Below are 17,203 nucleotides of genomic sequence, written 5' to 3'. Positions count from 1 at the left end.
AAATATTGGCAGAACAATCATCACAATACAACAGCTACTGACAACGAAGCACCATGTTATCTAAAACCAATAAATTACTCAATCAGAAATTTTTTTGTGCCTCAAATGTTGATCTAGAAGTTTATTTTTTAGTATTCCGATATTCATATAACAAGTTGGTCACAGTTTTCTTTTGTTATTATTATTATGTTGTAGTTTGGTTATTGCGGTTGAAAAATACTGTTGTTGTAGCAATTCCTACATAGCTGTATCTAAGACATCTCTTTTTGTCACATAAATATATTTATAATATATATATAAAATAAAAATTTATATATCTATATGTTACATAAATATATATATACATATATATATATATTACATAAATATATATACATTACATAAATATATATATTACATAAATATATATATATATTACATAAATATATATATTACATAAATATATATATATATTGCATAAATATATTGTATACACAATATATGTATATCCTCCCTATATTTTTAGATACATGTGTATATATATATATAAAAAAATATATATAATATTATACATGTATATTATATTATTTATATATATTCACATATATATATATATATATATTTATATTACAGATATCTACTCAAACTCGAGTTTCCCACCAAAGACCTGGAAGATTGAGCTCTTGCATCAAGATGTTTGACATTGATTTTCTGCAACTGGCAGTTATAAATATTTTAAATTCTTGCTAGCACAACTGTGCAGAAATATAAATTCAAGTGCATTCTCTATCAGCAACTTGGTGAGAGCTAAAACTTACAGCTCCATTTTATTTCCTCAATCACATTCAAGTTTGAACAGCATTCACTTTTGGCAATTGTGTTGTGATTACATCAAAGTCAACTCAGTATTTGATTCTATGATTTGTTTTCTAAGAAAACATGTGCATGTGTGCGCAGTGTAATGCAGATGTTCCTAACGCATCTGTTATTAAGAAATTTGCACTAGCAACACTTCTTCTCAACGCACACTGCGCCATGACTGTGTACTGCGAATTAGAAAATAATTGTAATGCACGCATACTTCGCAGTAGTAAAAGTGTGCAGTGCAATTATACACCACCTTGAATAACCAGGTCATGACCTGCATGACCTTGAAATTTTGTTAGTGCCACAGCACTCTTATGCAATTACATACATATACTGGAAAAATTATGTTGCGTTTGTAGTGCATTTTACATCTGAGCATCAGTAAGTACCATCAGTGTGCAGTTATTATTATTTTATAGTGATCATAAATCTGCATATTCATAAATGTATATACATATACAACGCTGGACATTCAGTTATTATACATATGTTTTTGTTAGTTTCAGGAGCAACTGAAAAACTCTAACGAAGTTATAATCAACCATTAAATTTTGAAAACGCAAACCAACTCCAAACCAAAATGAAAGAACTGGAGTTATGTTCTTTCTTAAGGAAACATTTTTTACCATTTCTTTGGAACAAGTTCTCTTTTAAATGGTAGCAATAAATGCTGGCATGAAAATTACTTTTAATTGTTTTATTACTTATTTTTTACCTTATACTTAAAGTGACTTTCACACTTTGATAATGTCTTTAAAATTACTAGTTTAGTTGATGTGAAACTTCTGCATTATGCTGAAAATATTTGCCACTCAAGGCAGCAAAGTTCAGCAATACTACGTACACTGGAAGTGAAAAAAACTAATGCGCTATTAGCAAACATTTTTCGTTTGTTGGTCTGTTAAAAGAGCCTTTTTTATTTTGGGAATACTAATAGTCAACTTATCTGCAAACTCTTGAAATATGATAAAAACAGAAGTCACGCAATGCGATCAGTGTTTCATAATTCTACTTAAACCGCAACTATGGAAGTACAAAAAGAAATAGTGTTTTTTGGAAGTGTCATCAGTAATTTTGCTATATCTCAAAAACCAATTATCCTATCACTTTTAAACTCTGGAATTATACTTAAGTTCTATCCAGCAAAATGCCACCAAAACTGTGTAAGTTTTTGTAAACTCCAAGTATAAAAGAACAGGGTGAAACTACTACATAATTCAAGTTTACTTGTGATCAGGCAGAAAAACATATTTTCGAGTTATCTCAGGCCCAGGCTCCAATGTGTAACAACAGCATCAAAGATAGCAATCCGTACAGATATGTTTACACCAGATACACTTTTATATGCTTGTTTCAAGACATCTGCATGCCATGAAATAAGCAAATAAAATGTTCAGAACTTCAAAAAAAATAATTTCATAGCAGTTTGGATTACATATTAGAAATCAGGACAAAGTGAGGATTAGTTCAATATATTATTGATTACTATTGACTAAATTCACGATGCATAACAATGTTACAAATGAGAATTTTAGTTGCTGACAAGGTTGTTCAGTTTATTTCAAATACCACTGTATATGCGATAACTCACGAGTTAGAGTAAATAGAAATCGTTTCCACAATAATGTGGTGCTAAATGGTAAGATAACTCCACAATAGAACAAATACACGAATTAATTGTTGGCTCACAGGTTTATCTAATTCTACTCAAGAAAAATTTTTGAGATTTTTTTTGTTTTTATTGTGATTTATAAGAGCAACCAGGGAAGATTTTTTTTTTCAAATTGATTTCTTTCCTCCCAAAAGGTCATTCAAAGTTAATTGAGAAACCTTTAAAGGTTAACTTGCAACAAAATTCACATTACAGTTATTTGGTATCAAAAGATTCACCATGTTTTACTTCGCTGTGTTGTAAGTGCAAAATATGTGGAAATGCGATTACAAGCTCTTTAAAGCTCAAAAACAAAAAGCCGCCGTAGATTGGTATCTCTTTATTTCTCTGACGTTGTCATTACAGTTTGGTTGTTTTCTTGTCACGTGGTGTTCTCACGTGATTTGAAAGGCTAATAAAAAGCTCAATATTAAACTTATCGTAGCACTATTTTATGACAAACACTTCGGGTTTTACCGAAGACCCCTTGTCAAATATAGATGCTCGCTACTTTACAGTTTTGTTTCGGCTTGACCAAATCGTCAAGTCGTAATCTGATCATGTGACCCAATACTTCGCAAATAATTTTGGCAGCATTTTCGATAATCACAGGTGACCAACAGGCTCGTCTTGATTAACACACAATGATATGTACTCCTTCGAGATAAGATTAAAAAATTAAACGAATTTTTACTGTGAGTTATAAGATATCACCGCTAAAAGTGACAGCATTACAATGGCGATAAAATAGACGCATAAAAACAATAGACATGGTTTTATTGAATGCGTGAAGTATATTTGTGAAAATATTTTGACGAATAAGGTTGAATGAAAGTGTAAACAGAAACCATTTACCACAACTACGTCACATTTGAGCCATTTTGGAAAGAGAATCCAAACTACGTCGGTATTGTGTGGCTGCGATTAACTGTCCTTTTTTTAGCTTTTAAGAGCTTGTAATTACATTCCCACATATTTTGCACCTACAACACAACAGAGTAATACATGGTGAATCTTTTGGCATCAAATAACTGTAATGTGAACTTTGTTACAAGTCAACGTTAAAGTTAAAAAGCGAACAGTTAATCGCAGCCATCACGAAAATGCCGTAGTTTGGAATCTCTTTATTTTGATGGCGTTCTCAAACATTTTGGTTACTGTTTTGACATGTGATGTTATCACGGGAGTTGAAAGGCCAATAAAAGGCTCAATATAAAGCATCTCGTAGCACCAGCTTATGACAAACACTTTGGGTTCTACAGAAAAGCCCTTTTCAAATACCTAAACCTTAAATATATCAAACCCGATTTTCAAATTCCTGTCTAAATCTCCCACAATCTTCCTCCCATGCAGGCCATCACAGGGTGGATTTTCAACAAGCTATTTTTTGGAACCAACTCCATAAGTCTATTAAAGGCATAGAGAAGGTGGTCAGTTTCAAGAGAGAACTTAGGTTGTATCTTTTAACATGTGAATAAAACCGATGACGACAAGCCCAATGCCACGACTAGCTATGCTATTGCGTAATATGGGCTTCATCACTCCTCCAGCTTTTTTCTTTTGCTCAACTAATTTTGTTGATGAAAACACATCACAAATATAGATGCTCGCTACTTTACAGTTTTGTTTCAGCTTGGTCTAATCGTCAAGTCATAATCTGATCATGCGACCCATACTTCCTGCCAAACAGCGTGAGTAATTTCTGCACCATTTTTCAACTAACACAGATGACCAACAGGCTCTTCATGTTTATCAGAGGATAATATGCACTTCTTCGAGCTAAGGCAAAAAAATAAAACAAATTTTCACGGTAGGTTTTGAGATATCAGTGCTCAAAATGACAGCATTAAAATGATGATGAAACAGACGCGTGAAGACAATAGACATGGTTTTATTGAATGTGTGAAGTATGTTTGTGAAAATATTTCGACGAATGAGGTTGAATGAAAGTGTAAACAGAAGTGCATCGTGTTCATCTACGTTCCATTTGAGCCGTTTTGAAAAGGGATTCTGATCTACGCCGTTTTCATGATGGCTGCGATTAACTGTTAGTTTTTGAGCTTTAAGAGCTTGTAATCATATTTCCACATATTTTGCATCTACAACACAGCAGAGTAAGACATGGTGAATCTTTTGGCATCAAATAACTGTAATGTGAATTTTGTTACAAGTCAACCTTTAAAAAGCCGATACTATTACTGCTAGTAAAAATAACATTTATGGAAAGTGTGGGTAATTGGGCTTAGACTTTAGCCTTGGAATATTTGGCATTTAGTAATTAATCTAATATAATAAGCCTTTGACCTTTTGACCTGTAAAAATTAAGCTGTAGGCCTTTGACCTTTTAACATTTAGTAAGTCATGTAAGCGACCCTTTCAAAGATGGAGTATGATGTATGCTTAGCTTACTACAAGCAGAAGTTGTGCATGTTTTAAGAGAGTTTTTGCACAAACCATGGTTCTATGGTCTCGGCTAAACATGTCTGAGTTCAGTACAGGGAGCCTCACTGACTGAAGACATACCCAGTTGCAGAGAGCAGTTAAAGGTTAAACGTCATTTCTGTCACCACCAGTGGCCTTCTTGAGAGTTAAACCCCAACATTTGGTTTACAGGTCAGCATTTTACACCAGTAAGCTGCCAACCATTCTAATTTAGTAAGCGACCTATTATAGGCCTTTAACATCTTGACCTTTGTCAATTGACCTATGAACTTCTAAATCCTTTTTCACGATAACTAGCTGTTTTAAGCAAGGTTACAAACAAGCTTTTATTTTGGCCTTAAGCCTGGTTCCCATATACGCTGCAAAGCACCGGCGACAGCATCACAGGCTATTGTGGTAAAATGTGCGCCTGCATGGCGGGTACCGCCGAGTACTACCAGTAGCTGTTGGGGTTACCACATGAGTTTAGCGCTGTTTAAATTTCGTGAAAAGCTTCATGCAAAACCTTTCCAAAATGCACTGTACAGGTGAAGGTCACTACTATCAAAACGGCATGGCGAGCGAACATTTTATGCAATTATTAGCGATGCAGCTATATATGTGAACAGAAGCCGCCGAGCCCAGTGTTGCAAGCATTTTGCTGCGCGAGTTACCGTCAGGGTCTTGCAATCGATATGGGAACCAGGCTTTAAGGCTCGGTCAGTGGCTATTTAATATTTTGTTACAAACAGTAAACAAGGTTTTCAAAAGTTTTTAAAAGAATTCTTTGAAACTTTTAACTTCAACAGAATTTTTTTCGGCATTTTCCTTTTGCTTGTTCTGCTAATTATTTGTCGGTTTGCCTATACAGTGGTACTGACTGCGTTCTGCTCGGATGCCATCTTGAGTGCTTTCGCATTCTCTGCACAAGGCATATGGATTTTAATTGCATACCTCTGAAAGTTTTAGAGATTTAGGTAGTTTTGCTCTGATTATGGCCCACAAAAGTGCACAAAAACTGAGTCAGGTAGCATCCATCCATTAGCAGTAAATAATGTCATACATGACAATGCATCGGTAAAGGTAGTTTAGTAACTATATTTGAGTGAAATGTTTATCAGTAGCATTACCCTAGACATCCTGTATAACATAAGCGATTAGCAGGTGTTCGCTCACAGCACAGAGATTAGGTACATGCAGCAGTATTTTAAAAGACAGGAAGATTAGCCTAAGGCTGGTTCACATTATACTAAGGCTAAGGCCTAAGGCTACATTGCCGAATGATGGTGTTTTCCTTTCATACAATGTATGATGGTACAAAGTACAATGTGAACCATTTTAGCAATAGTAATTTTCGGTCGCCGATAGTGTGATTTATTTATTTCCGGTTTTGGTAGTCGTTGAGGAAGTAGTAGATGTATTTTATTCAAAATGTAAAAACAAAGAGGTTTCTTTGCAAAAAAAAATGAAAAAGAAAGATGAAAACAGCCACGGAGTGTTTGCTGATGCAAATTTCGGTAGGTTTGTGATAGTGTGAACATTGTTATCATCGACGATCGCCAAAGTATTGCTGCATCAACGCCGAGATACGATAATATAGTGTGAACTAACCATTTGGTGTTGCTACATGAAACTGGATGATAAGAGTTCAAGCCCCATTTATAGCAATATTTTATCCCAAACTTTAATCATGCATGGCGTCACAAGTACGGACAAGGCTCCTATTATAATAAAGGCTATATATGCTCATCATAGCATAGTCCCAATACGAGCCTTAAAATTAACTCATGGTAAGGATATCTTTGCGGGTGTCTCGCTATTAAAGCTGATTTCTTTAATCTGTGATAAACTCTCTTAAACATTTTTATTAACCCTTCGAACCCTGATGGCGGGTTTATTGGCATTGCGTAGGGTGTATCAAAAACCCTAGCGGCTGGAATACCGGCATTCACATGGCTCTGTTTACAAAAGCTGTTTCTAAGTAGCAGAGTGAACCAATCAAATTAATTATTGCACAGGATGTTAAACCAGAAATTTCACTTCCATTTATAACAGTTTTCAAATTTCTTCATCTACTTTCTTTGTTATAATAACAAATTTTGTTAGATCAATATCGCGAAAAAATCAATACGACTCGTACGCTGGTAAGTCATAATGGTTGTGGTGCAAATGAAGAATTTTATGATACGGACATGTAATCTCATTAGTCACGTCAGATGTTTGCATGTGACTGCAATTATGTGCTTTCATGGCTTTCAGGCTTTTCATGAAAGTCAACATCATTGTTCGGCATAAACGGTTTAATGGTAATTTTATAGCTATCTAGGCCATGCTATCGTTTTGCCTTCAGTTATGTGTCAACTCTCAGACTGAACAATACACGATAAATACTTCATTATCCCATGCACTACTCAACAAGTTTATACAATCTGACAGATGCTAACTATAACTTTCCAGTATATTTTGAGTCATGAAAAGATGATGAACATGTGCTCGATGAATATGATACTACTGTGAATTTTTTTATGAGTTTTTCAAAATCGTACGAACTTTTATAGTTTTAGCGCAAATAATGGCGAAGTACTATTTTTTCTGTTTGATGACATTTGCTGTGGGCTGCCTGACATTCTTATTAGTGGTTAACCAAATATCATTGCATTGTGAGCACATTTAGATATATTTAATAAAAGTTTTAAAGTTTCCGATCGTTAGACAAATTGGCAAGGGTTACTGACACGCATTGACAAGAACCGCTAGGGTTCAACGGTTTAACTTTTGACCAATTTTTGTCACTGCCAGTTTGGTATACTAGTAACCTGGCAATCCAGTGAGATGTGAGAAACCAGCAGGTGTTTGCTCGAAGCACAGACACAAAGTATGCTAAGCAATATTTTGAAGGATTGTTACTCGGCTGATTATGTCAGGCAAGTGAATGCTGCTAAGTCACAGGTCATGAGTTCGAATACCTTATGAAGTAATCTTTTCGTCCAACCTGTAACCTCGGCTTCGGACAGACATCTTATGGACATGTCTATTATTATAGTAAATATTTTAATGTTTGTTCAAGTAGCATAACTGAACTTTTGTCTTGTAAAAAATGTGTTGTACAAAATCGTACTTTAGAGTTGTTCCCCATTTTTCAATAAAGTACAGACAGTTGATACTTTACTGGAAGAATAAGGTAACTCAAAGTTTATCTCAAGTTTCACACATAGGACCATACAAATGCTCATCATGTGCCGCAATCCATGGTTGATATTTTGCAAAATTTCATTTAACACATATTTGCAGGTTTCAAGTCATACTGTACCACAACCGAAATAAGAAGTTGTCTACTCCTTTATTTAAAAATAAAACTTTTCGGACCTCATTGGTAAGTCTTTAGAAGGAATCACTAAACAGCCGCAATGGGATAATTAAAGGAAAATTATTTTATAAAATAAAAAAAATTTTATGTTTGCAAATAAACTAAAGTAGTAAACGAAATTGTAGAGGTTTTGGCAGTAAAGCAAACAAATTTGTATTTTTTGCCCATCATTTCTAGCATTTCAAAAAGGAAAAATTGTGTTTGCTACGAAAGTGGTCTGTAGTTTAGCCTGATGACTGAGGTCCCATCTTTATCAGACCCCATAAAGGTGATACATCATAGAGGTGGTGCATTTCAGTATTCAAAACAATGAAGCCATTGTGTGGGTTCTTCCTGTTCTGCGTTACCTTTGTTCACAAAATAAATATTTAGACATTTTGTGAATAAAAATGCAATCATACCTCCATTACAAACCACTTTGTCACTACTTTTCAACATTTTATTATAAAGATTAGTGCCCCTCATCTGTCATGACTAAAACAACGACAGATTTTTAAATATTATACTAGAAACTAAGGATTTACAAAAGGTATGGTAACTCCAAATTAGATTGCTGCAGCTCATTTTGATGTGTCACTAACAACTTGAGATTAATGTACAAATTCATTTTACAAATTACGATTCGAAAGGCATTCCACAGAAGGCCGAATCACACGATGCTACCGAGTCTCCAATGAATCTGTAAACAACATCATTATTAAAATTCCACGAACATCTTATTACTTCCAACTGAATAGTATCACCGTAGCACAGATCATCATAGCCATCAGAGGAGTGAGACGCATAGACATCCATAGTTTTTGGCCACAATATTGCCTTAGGCGGTAAATCTTCTGTCCATAAAGGAAATCTTGAGCCACAGCTGTTCCTTCTTGGGCAGTAATCTAGCAACATCTCTCCTTGTAACAAAATGATTTGAAGAATAAGAGATGCTATTTTCAAGTCTTGTATGATTTCTCAAAACTTCAGCTATAAAACAGAGTACTTTTTTACATATTGTTCAAACAACAACATGCAAAATAACTCTATTTAATAAGTACCTTCATACGAAAGTAAAAATGGTAGCACTACTTGAAGTGAAAGTAAACACATAATTTTAACATTGTTTTATATGATTGGTAATGCATCATACTATGTTAATTGAAGAAGAAAAAAAATTTTAGCAGATATTTCTACTAGTTTAGCAAGTTCAAAGTTGAAAACATATTTTGGTGCATTTACGTCGGACCATCACTGATTTGTAATAAAGCTGTTTCCAGTAACGCTTTCTTTACTTATTCGTTAGAAATTCAACACATTCTATTTTCTCTTAACCACCGTCAATTAATTACGATAGGTAGATGTCTCTTTGCTAGTTGTAAATCTTACACTAGAAGTCGTAGCATAACCTTGTTTAAAGTTCCTGTCTCTCAGTTGCCAAATTTAGCAAAACTATGGCTGTCTAAGGTAAAGCGTGCCGACTTACCTTTTCGCAGACTACCTGATAGTACGGTCGTGTGCGTTAGGCACTTCCATGAGAGGTTTCTAACCACCGAGTTTTCACCAAGGTTTTAATGGAACATTAACTTGAGTAGCTTGGATATCTTGTTTTAAATGGGTTTTGGCAATCATTTAAAATGTCTTTCACAGTCATCCATCAGTCACAAAATTAAATTTAGGTAGAAAAGGTTTCTTTGTTTATGCTTTTAGGTTGTCCATGCATACTCTAGAGAGCGGGATGAGACAACTCTAGAGTGCGGGATGAGACAAAATTCAAAAAAATGATTTACCGTGGTGATTGTAGTTCTGGATCCGTAATTATTAAACCATTTAAAATAAAAGTGTTATTTCTTCTTAGTTCATATTCTTTAAAACATTTATTAACTGAATTATGGCAAGATGAACACCTATAAAAGCTATTAATGTTGTACACATGAATATTGCTTTATGAGTTTATTGCTCAGATTTTATTAAAATATATTCCAAAAGAGGGTCAAAAACCTCGGGTTAAATTCGTGCTTAAATATTTAATATTTAAAAATTAATATTATGTTTTCTTTCTAATATAAAAATTGTTAATACATGTATTTAAAAGTACAGATTTGTAGATAACTAGACAAATGTCCGGTGTTGCACGGGTGTTACAAAACAGCTTATAAACAGTGTCAGGTAATGTATGTATTTAGCTGTCATTGCTATTAGCCTTGCACATTGTTAATAGCTAATTTAAGTATGCTACTAACCGGATTACTGAACTTACCAATAAGAGCCGTGAGAGCAAGCTTTAGTGACGTTGTGTAACGCAGAATGCTATGCGTGCTTCAGTCACCATAAGAACTTATATCGCCTAATGAATCCATTTGACCTCGCATAGCTTTATTGGTTAGATTATTGTTTGGTAAGCGGGTGGTCCGAGATCAACTATAACTTAAAGTGGATGTTTTATTTCTAGATTTCATTAGCTACAGCTGAAACGACCAAATGACAGAGTTTAAGACCTATATACAGTCGAACATGAAAAACTCAAACTTCACGGGACCGAGGGAAAATGTTCGAGTTATCAGAGCGTTCAAGTTATCAGAGCACCGTCACAAGTTTATGTATTTATTTATTTATTAGTAGATACATGTACATATACAATCTATAATATAAATCAAAAGCACAAATGGCTTGTTTCAAATTAAATACTTCTAATGTAAAGCTTAAAAAACTTTTATCAAAAAGTATAGAGATTTTTTTATCACTTGAGATTGGTTTGCTGTTTGAGGTGGTGTTATTGCCTGGACGTTTTTTAGATTAAAATAGGCAAAACTTGATTGCTGTTGAAATGCTCCAAAGAAAAGAGATCTTTTTCTTTTGAGCGTTTTAACTTAAATCAGTTTTGCCAATTTTTCTTGAAGTTTATGCGGAGGTTAACTTACTTTTCCTTGCTTCCGGAGGGCCATTGCTAAGGGGATGTTTGGTAAAAATCAAGTTTTACCAAACCTTTAGAAAAATCGTTGACAAAAATATTTTGCCGACGATGGTAATAACGACGCCTATGAACTATGAAATGTTGAAGTTTATCTCTATGGCTTGGAATAAAGTGATTTTCTAAAGCGATAACAACCATTTCGGTAGCTGTTGACCAAAAAACTGTTCGAGTTAACAAAGTTGAGGTCGAGTTATCTAAAGCAATTTACCATCACGTGGAAACGGACCAAAAAAATCGTTCGAGTTAACCATGTGTTCGAGCTATCCGAGGGCGAGTTATTCATATTTGACTGTACATGTAAATAAGTTCAAGCCGGTTTTCTTTATTTCTTGCTTATTCATTAAAGCTATAAATTTAGTTTAATAGAGTCTTACCAGCAATTTGAACCAAATTCTTGTATTAATGAATGTACTTTCCAACATTTTCTATGTGTTTGGCTACTCACCTGCTGCTCCTCCAAATCTGAACCATTGCTTGCTTTTCTGAAGATCGCAGTGAGATTTTTGAATAGGCTTACTTGTCGCATATTCATCATAAAATCTCCAACTTTCTGAGTAATAAACAGCCTGTTTGCATGCTTCAGTCAGTGAGATTGTTGTGGAGACCACTTTAGAAGATGTAATGGCTTTTGTAGGCTGGACTGTAGATGATTGCAATCGTTTGATGGTGTCAGTTGGTTGAATTGACCGAAATTCACTAGTAGCAGAAGGTTTTGATTTAGTCGGAGCTGTAGCAGCAGATTCAGTTGAAACTTTCGGTTTTGAGCGAGTGGTGGCAGGGTGTGTGGGTTGAACAGAAATAGCAGGTGTCGCCCGAGCAGTAGTAAAAGATTGAGATGTCTGAGCAGGTGTTTCTTGGGACGTAAGATATGAGGGTTTGGCAGACGAAACAAATACTGAAGATTTTGATCTGGCAGTTGTTTCCTTATCAGAGACAATTGGGGTTGTTGTTTCTGACTTTTCAGAAACAGTTGGGGTGTAGCCTGGGAGCGTTGTCTTCGTTTTAATAGCTAAAATAAATAATTATATTGTTAATAGAGACGCGTCACCACAGCAGAGTGCTCACTTCAAAGCACATACCTTACATCAAGTATAGGCAAAGCATAATAATTTCCACATAAAAGTATTATTATGCAATGTTTTTCAGACAAAGCAATACAGGGAATAAAAGGCCAACAGTAAAATAAATTTCCTATTTGAGAGTTTTTAACATTAGGAAGTTTTTGTTATAAAGGAAAGAGAACCAGAACCGCCATAAAATGTCAGAGCTTAAATGTGTGTCCAGGTTTTAGTAGAAAGGTTTGAAAACCTGTATTTATGCAGGAACATCTATAAGGAACTACAAAGGGATGGAGGTGGGTAAGAGAAGGGAAGGAGGTGGGTAAGAGAAGGGATGAAGGTGGGTAAGAGAAGGGATGGAGGTGGGTAAGAGAAGGGATGGAAGTGGGTAAGAGAAGAGATGGAGGTGGGTAAGAGAAGGGATGGAGGTGGGTAAGAGAAGGGATGGAGGTGGATAAGAGAAGGGAAGGAGGTGGGTAAGAGAAGGGATGGAGGTGGGTAAGAGAAGGGATAGAAGTGAGTAAGAGAAGGGATGGATGTGGGTAAGAGAAGGGATGGAGGTAGGTAAGAGAAGGGATGGAGGTGGGTAAGAGAAGGGAAGGAGGTGGGTAAGAGAAGGGATGGAGGTGGGTAAGAGAAGAGAAGGAGGTGGGTAAGAGAAGGGAAGGAGATGGGTAAGAGAAGGGATGGAAGTGGGTGAGAGAAGATAAAATAATCATTAGATAAAAACTTAGTAAGAGTTTTTTAGAAAAAGCTGATAGAACCTAAGTATATGTATTAGATTTTAGTTACAAAAAATGTAATTTTTAACAGAGTTACTCGTCCATAAGATATGTCCATAGTTTTCCAACATTTAGCAGTTACTGCGTACTAGCGGTGAGCCTGGGGATAGCTGAGACTTTTTCAATTTTAATCAGACAGCTTACAGGAAACCAGATAGAGTTTTGAAACCAAATATGTTTGGCCAATTTGAGGTTTGGTCAAATTCAGCTAAAAATGCGGAAACACATTGCGCTTGCGCAGACTAGCAGGCAGACAATGACAGTGTAGAATTTATTAATTTATTAATATACATTTTTTAAGATAAACTCCTTTTTGGTAGTTTCTCACATGGTTAATTTTTTGAAAGTTTACCTTGCTTTAAAAAGTCTTTAGTAGGTTTTTTAATATTAATATTTTTAATATTAATATTAAATATTATTATTAATATTAATATTATTAATATTAAAAAAAAATATTAATAATTAATATTTTTTTTAAAAAGCTGTCATTTATGCCTAATTCACTCATGAACATTTTTCTGACAGCATCTTGAAAAAAGCGAAACAATAATTTTATCTTTGTGATGACAGATCAACAAAGCTTGTTTGGCTGTTGTATCTGACTATATGACTGAGCCAATACTAAACAAAGTTATATTCTCAACGCCATCATTTTTCGCAAACAATTGATCAATAGCATTATTCGATAAGGGGATTAAAAATATGATGACATAATTATGCTGATCATCTATCAAATATTTTATGAAAATCAAATTTTTTATAAAATAATAATTATTGTTTATTATTTTATGAAATCAAATAAATCCAATAAATACTAATAGTCAAACCAAACATTGCTCAGACTTCACAACACTTTAACAGATCGAACATTTCTGTCCAAATAAATTTTTTTAGAATTTTCATTGGAGATTTGCCCTCATGTTAAATAGACATGAATCTCTTCAAAGCTCCAGATAAGGATATGCGATATGGTCATAAGGATATAGTCAGAACAAGCTTCTAAGAAGACTTGCAGCATACCTGTGGTCCTATCTTTGTGTTTCTTCTCCTGTTGGCACTTGTGTAGTTTTGCCCTTAATTTGGCATTTTCTGCCTTCAGCGCTTTCACAATTTTTTCAGCTGCTTTCAGCGCCTCTGTTGATGTACCATCTGCTGCTCTCTTTTCAGTGTCAGCGGGTGCTTCAAAATTGTTGGCATGCACGCTGCTAAATAATATTTTTTGTGTCTTATGAAATAGAGCGTGATCTTTCGGCAGCATCAGGTTAGCACTGCTTATGCTGCCGTATGCTAATAAACAAAAAGCTAGTAGCTTAACCCCTGACATTATCCTTGCCTGATCTAATTATTGCTGACAGCAGAGAAGTTTTTATTCTCCGGGTAGACAACTCCTGAGAACAAACATTATTCCTAGACTTGGTACCTTGAAATATTAGATATTAAGGGCATCCTGTTGTACCATTATTTCAGGGTGTCAACCACAGGCTCTTACTACAAGTTTGACTTGTATAAATTTACTGGCGGAATTTTTCTAGTAGAAAGACACCTGCTGATTCCCAAGACCCTATTAACTTATGTAACATGGGAAGAAAACTCCGACAAGTTTAGTTCCGTTTTCTTTTCTGTAAAAACTTCTGATAGAAACAGAAATGTGGGTGCCCATTTAACACCATATCTTACTATAGCCTTAGAGAAGCGGGTTATACACAGGCATGTAGTATTGTCATAACAATTTTACATATATTTGTTGAGCTGAGGGACAAAGTTACAAATATTCAGCAGAATGATTTCTATTAGGTTTCCATCATCATTTGATTCCATAAACTTATTATGTAACTTTCAACAATGGTCTTGTTTGTTTAACATCCATCAAACTATTGTCTGTTTATATCCTGGTATATCATATATTACATATAATATATATAATATAATATACATACTATATAGATTTTAACCATTTTATCTTCCTTTGTGTTATATTACATTTTGCATATTGCATTATGTTGCATTATTCTGTGTTAAAATGAATTTTGTTTTTATAATATATTAAAGATAATATATTATGTTAGTTTTATTAAATTAGATTACTTTAAATTATAAACAATTATCGTATCATATTAATTTATTTTATGTCATTATTTTATATTACATTGTATTATGTACACTATGTTATACTTAATTATTGCATCATATCATATCATGTTATATATTCCATATTATATTATATAAAATTACATTATATTGAGTTATGTAAAGATAAACTACATTAGGCTATACCACATTTTCTTAAACTACGGTATGTTTTATTCTAAAAATTCTATATCATATATGATGTTCTATATTATATGTTATGTTGTAACATAATAAAATAGTATAATAGGTGAAACATCTATATAGTACTTTGCAGTAATCTTTTTTAATGTGCAATAGAATAAAATGCAAAATGATATGACATAATGCAAAATAATATAATGTTACACTATATAATTTGATATTATATCATATTATATTATATTCTGTCTTTTTATGTCATAAAGCTATGTCATCTCACACAGATTATTTACTAGTTTGCATAAATATAATAAAATTACTCAAATAATATTAGGTAACAATACACAACTGCATGTATTTAATTATGGCTGTTCTAATTATGGTAAGTCTGATGCTTTGATTATTATTGTCTTGAAAGTTGGCAAAAAATATTTTAACCAGATAATTAAACTATTTGATATATTTGAGTTTTATTTGAATAAAGCTGAGTTTATTCTATTTATGAAGTTTTATGCATAAATAATATGGTATAATAAATAAGAAGTAATCTATATATAAAAATACTGTATAGTCATCAGTATAATAAAATAGCTAAACTAATATTAGGTAACAATCACCGACCCAGTTGCATGTATTTAATTACAGCTGTTTTAATTATGATAAGGCTGATGCTTTGAAAATTATTATCTTAAAGTACATGTATTGGCAAAATACTTTAGCCAGATATTTAAATTACTTTATATATTTATGTTTTATTTAAATAAAGCTGAGTTTATTTCATTTATGAAGTTTAGTACATGAATAACAAGGTATAAAATAAAAATTAATCTATATATACTACTACATACTCATGTATAATATATAAATAATATATCGTTTATAACATAACATACAATACAGAGTGACATACAATACAGTGTTATAAAATGTTTAGTAAATTGATATGACCTAAGAGGGCTCGTTATGACTGATGAGATTTCATGTCATCGCTTTTGACCTTAAAATAACCTTCAAACTGTTTATTAAAGATTGTGCAAGCAATTTTGACTGACTCAAAGCAACATGAGAGGGCGGATATAATGTATAACAAGTACCTATATTTCATACATTAGTCTTGGAAAGGACTTCCACAAAAAGCACTGTTGCAAGATGACAAAGGTTCTCCAAGGTATCTGTAGATCAAATCACCTTTAAACCTCCATGAACATCTCATTACTTCTACCTCGATCTCTTCATCATAGCAGTCATCATAATAACCATCAACATCACCATTAAGAGAGTTAGATGCATAAACAACTTGTACTTCGGGAGTCATTACTTTTTTAGGCGGGATGTCTTCTGTCCAGAGAGGATTCATAGATCCACAGCTGTTTATTCTTGGACAGTAATTTAACAACACTTCTCCTAAAAACGTGTTCAACTTATTACTAAGTTTTCTCTGCAAGTTTTATAGCAATTGTGAACGAAAACATTTTTATGTCTATTAACCATAAACGACATGTAGTTTTCCTAAGGAAAACTGCTGAGAATCTTTTTTGTTAAGAAAAACTACCGTAAAGATTTTCCTATCAACAGGCAGAATTACAAAAAGATAAAACATAAAAACAAGTTTTAATCTCATTATACAATTAAATAATAGTTTAATTTTAATAATCAAAATACTTAAATGCATTTAAATGTCGCTAATTATCACACTACAAGACATAAAATATTGACAATGGTGGCAGTTCACAAACGCTAAGGAGATTTAATCTTGTAATGTAAACACAGTTATTACAGCTATAATACTGTTTTGAGAAATCCAGATAAATTTCTTAAAACATTGATTGGCCATTTATGTTTGGGGTCTTTTTTAGA

General features: G+C 33.5%; 1 protein-coding gene across 1 annotated transcript in view; it reads right to left on the bottom strand.

Moving 5' to 3' along the window:
* Positions 1-13,994: 13,994 nt before the first annotated feature.
* LOC137397963 (mucin-5AC-like) overlaps positions 13,995-17,203 on the bottom strand; it is a 33,496-nt gene continuing 30,287 nt past the window's right edge. The window contains exons 11-12 of the mRNA XM_068084059.1: positions 16,535-16,750; positions 13,995-14,365 (exon numbers count right to left, since the gene is read on the bottom strand). Coding sequence (XP_067940160.1) covers positions 13,995-14,365; positions 16,535-16,750 — 587 coding nt within the window. The remainder of the gene's footprint in view (positions 14,366-16,534; positions 16,751-17,203) is intronic.

This window comes from Watersipora subatra, chromosome 6 (assembly GCF_963576615.1).
Source record: "Watersipora subatra chromosome 6, tzWatSuba1.1, whole genome shotgun sequence".
NCBI lineage: Eukaryota > Metazoa > Bryozoa > Gymnolaemata > Cheilostomatida > Watersiporidae > Watersipora > Watersipora subatra.
This window is presented reverse-complemented; position numbering and strand designations above follow the sequence as displayed.